General features: G+C 41.6%; 1 protein-coding gene across 1 annotated transcript; it reads left to right on the top strand.

Moving 5' to 3' along the window:
* The first annotated feature begins 1,019 nt into the window (after positions 1 to 1,019).
* On the top strand, positions 1,020 to 3,146 carry LOC149837337 (two-component response regulator ORR24-like). Its single transcript, XM_090008017.1, has 3 exons — positions 1,020 to 1,140; positions 2,324 to 2,479; positions 2,821 to 3,146. Exons 1-3 carry the CDS (start codon positions 1,020 to 1,022, stop codon positions 3,144 to 3,146), a joined length of 603 nt encoding a protein of 200 aa, XP_089864143.1.
* The last annotated feature ends 1,111 nt before the right edge of the window (positions 3,147 to 4,257 follow it).

The following is a 4,257-nucleotide window of genomic DNA, read 5'->3' as shown; positions in this document are numbered from 1 at the left end:
GGCACAAAACTTGTGCCTTGGGCACCTGATTGCCCTCCATCAAGTCTTGGGCCCCACTACTGACAGGCCCTATCCCCAAGATGGAGGGTGATCAGGTGCGTAAGGCACAGATTTTTGTGCCATCATAAGGCACCTGATCTTTTCACAATGAATAAAGCTGGGGTTATGGGGTTATAGTTGAAGCAATAGTAGGCATGAAGGAGCACTTGTGTAAGTTTACGTTTTTGCAAGAAGAGATCTCAATTAAAAGAACTAGTCCTAATTTAATTTGTTTTTATTTATTTATCAGTCATTTCATTAATAAACATGACTAACAAGCGTGATGTGTGGTCATAGCTTTGCCACATCAATGCCTAACCTAGTTATTTGGGCCTCGTATGACCTTAAAACCAATGCATGGGCTGCAGTATTGGACTCACTACAATTTGCAAAGTCCCATCAGTGGTCAAAGCCATTTCCTTTTTTCGTTCTTTTCTTTTGTCTAAGCCCAGAGAAAAGCCCCCCATAACCGATCACCCTTGGGGTCCTACCCACCAAGAAGTACACGCAGCTTCCTTGCAGCCAGTGAGGCCCCTTGCGGGTTTCAAACTTGTGACATCCTATCAACTTGGTGACTTTCAAAGTCTCTTACAATATGAGAAAGTCATTTACTTATATAACTACTTTATGAGATGCTTTTCTTCTTGAGATTTGAATAATCTAAGGCTTTACCTCGTTTAGGTTTTGATGATTCATGCATTATTTTTCTTTCCATCTTTGTATTTCAATGAATCATGTATTTCCTAGTAGGGAGTGAGCTCATTTGTTTGAGAGAGAGAGAGAGAGAGAGAGAGTCCATAGGTTTTGTTGGAAAATAAGGCTAGGTTACGGGTTGATGGTTTTGTTGATTAGGGAGAGAGAGTCCATGGTTTTGTTTGGGGTGAAAAGTTCATCATCTCATCTGGAAGTGTATTATAGAGTTTTTTACTTCTTTCAGCACGGAAAACTTTACCTGTTACAGTGGGAGATAAGGGTAAAGAATGGCAGGTAAAGAGTTGGTAAAGGAAGAAGTCCCAGCTGGTATGAAGGTTTTGGCAGTCGACAGTGACCGCACTTCCCTTAAGATGATCCGGTGCTTACTTCGTTATTGCGGTTATGGCGGTAAGTTTCAGAAGAGAGAGAGAGAGAGTCTGTGTGTTTGAAGAAATTAAGACATCTACCAATTTTTCAATTTTTGATGTTCCTGAAATTGTCACCACGGCTGATGATAATGTCATGCGGGCCATTGCTTACATGATGAACGATAGAGACGCAGGATGTTCATGATTTCAAAACACCGACAGTCGATGATTTGACAGATCAAGAGTAAAATGACCTCATGCCTCATAGTTTCAGTCCCCGTCACTAATAACACGGTGATGTTTTGTACTAAGATCAGACCCAATACTTCACAAGTACCTTAAGAAATGTAGGGATGACAGTGGGGCGGGGCGGGGGACAAGGTCTCCACCCCCGCCCCGCCTCAAGATTAGAACCTCCATCCCCGGCGGGGATGGATTTTAACCTCCACCCCCCCCCCGCCTTCATCCCCGTTTCATGTCCTCCATCCCCGGTTCAAACAGGGATGAGGCGGGGAAAAGTGGCGGGGATGGGGCAGAGCGGAGAAAAGGGTACGTCCATCCCCCCTCCATCCCCGAACGGGGATGGATTTTAACCTTCGTCCCCGCCTCCATCCCCGTTTCATACCCTTCATCCCCGATCCAAACGGGGCGAGGCGGGGACCCACTTTCCCCCGGTCCACTGCCATCCCTAAAGAAATGTACTTAACTGATGTGCATATATATAGAGAAAGGTATAAAAGGTGGTGCAGTACAATTGGCTCAGCTCAAATCTGATTAATTAGTTTGACCTTGTGAAACTGTTCAAGGCTTGCTCGCCAAAACATGAACCGTGAATAGGGTTTTAAACGGATCAGATATAGTTGATACACGATCCAGAAGATCAGGATTTGAATTTCTTCCTCGGATTATTTTTGGAGTCGGATTGGTCTGTTGGCTTGGATCTAATTCAGATCGGATAAAATCTGATCTGGTTCGATTTTTCACAAGTAAAAAATTTACTTAATCTTTTATTTTACTAGTTATCGATTGTATTTTGGATCTGGATTCAACCCCAGTTGATTGGATATATTTTAGATCTAGATTAGGATCTACTGTTTTCGTACCCAGGTCCCTTGGTGGTGAAGCATATAATCTTCATGGTTGAAACATTGGCATTTTACGTTGCTGCTGATTTGTTAGACCAACTGCGTGTCACAAATCTTTCTTGTTTTTTTTTTCTTCAGTTACGGCAACAATGGATGCAGCCACGGCATTGAACCTGTTGAGGGAAAGCAAAGGAAATTACGACCTTGTCATCGTGGACGTCACCACACCAGAAATGGATGGGTTTGGGCTGCTGCATCAACTCGAGCGCGAAAGGATGAATGTTCCTGTCATTTGTAGGTTCTTAGTTTATCTTCATTTCTTATTATTTTATTTTGATCTGATTTTTTGTTTTTGGACCTTAATAACGATTTAATTGATATTAAAATACCTCAGGTCCTCTTTTCCCACTTAAACCACCAATTATTTAATCCCATGTCGCTTCTTGGTAAGTATGCTCAAGCCAAAACCATAATTACAACTAAGCTGATCTTTTGTTCTAAAAAAAAAACTGACATTTCGAAAACATGGGGAATTTAACGTGTTCAATGGCCATTGTTTTTGGATTAAAAACGTGATATTTGCAGAAGATCGCCTTTTTTTTTCAAGCTCTTATCTTTTGTTTCAAACACTTCAGTAACATCGGCAAGTGATGAGGAGGAGGCAGTGAAGAAGGCCGCCGTGCATGGTGCATGCAGGGACTTCCTGGTGAAACCACTCCTAGTGGAAGCGGTTAAGGTCGTATGGCAACATGCATTCAGGAAGAAGGTCATTCAGTACTACTACAAGAGAAGAAGGGAACGACAAGGGGATACTGCGAGAGCTGATGGTGGTGGTGAGGTGGGAGTTGATGAGTCGAATGAAAAGGCTGAGAAGAAGCAGAAGAGGATGTGCTGGGATGGAGAGTTGCAAGCTAAGTTTGAGCATGCAATCAATCAATTAGGCCACCGCAGTATGTATTGATGTTCGTCCACTTCTTTTTTGTTTCTGTTTTTGTTTTTTTCTCTTTCCATGTTCATTTCTTTGAGAGAGAGAGAGAGCCGAACTAAGAATATCAACAGGTTCAACAACCGGCAAACAAAAGAGAGAGAGAGAGAGGTGTTTGATTAGACTTATTTATCTGGATAGATGGAGATGTTTGAAAAAAAAAATTCTATGGATTCTTACTTTCTCCTGGTTGTTCTCACAAAAAGTTTGAGCTTCACAGATGGGGTGTTTGGCCAGACTCATTTATCTGGCTAAATGAGATATTTGGAAAACAAAAAAATGCCGGTTGTGTGGATTCTTATTGAGTTTTTGAGGTAGTCCTCGTAAAATTTAAAAGAAAAAAATGATCATTTCTAGCAGACGGAATGAGTTATTCTTGGCGCGTGAGATTACCACGAGGAACCAATCGAAGCATTTTAGTTATTTTGAGGTTATTTGAGAGAAAAAAATGATTTGTTTTGACAGTGCACAAGTGGCATTTGGTACAACAACAACTACGCCTTCATTCCAAAACAATTGGGGTCGGCGATATGAACCAAAAAAGAAAATCATTCTGGGTCTTCCACATGAATCCTTCTCCTCCAATCATTTCTATCCAATGCCATGTCCTCGGTGAAGTTCAAAACATTTATATCCTTTCCTATCACCTCCATCCATGTCTTCCTAGGCCTACTCCGACCTCTTTTAACTAATATATTTTCCCATTTCTTCATCCTTCTAACTGGAGCATCATTAGGCCTTCGTCGAATATGTCCAAACCACCGTAAACGATTCTCTCTTATCTTATTTTCAATGGGTGCAGCGCCTACCTTCTTACGTATCTCCTCGTTCCGAATCTTATCTTTTATTATATTTACACACATCCATCTCAGCATACGCATCTCAGCTACACTCATTTTTTGAATATGATATCTCTTGGCAGCCCAACATTCTGTACCATATAGTAAAGCGGGCCTAATAGTCGTCCTATAAAACTTTTCCTTCAACCGCAATGGCATTCTACGATCGCACAACACTCCAGTTGCACTTTTCCATTTCATCCACCCAACCTTTATCCTATGATTTACATCTCCATCAATTTCTCCAT

This window comes from Nuphar pumila, chromosome 5 (genome assembly GCF_984573655.1).
Source record: "Nuphar pumila chromosome 5, dmNupPumi1.hap1.1, whole genome shotgun sequence".
In the NCBI taxonomy this organism is placed as follows: domain Eukaryota; kingdom Viridiplantae; phylum Streptophyta; class Magnoliopsida; order Nymphaeales; family Nymphaeaceae; genus Nuphar; species Nuphar pumila.
The sequence above is the reverse complement of the archived record's forward strand: the minus strand, read 5'-3'. Positions and strand labels throughout refer to the sequence as shown.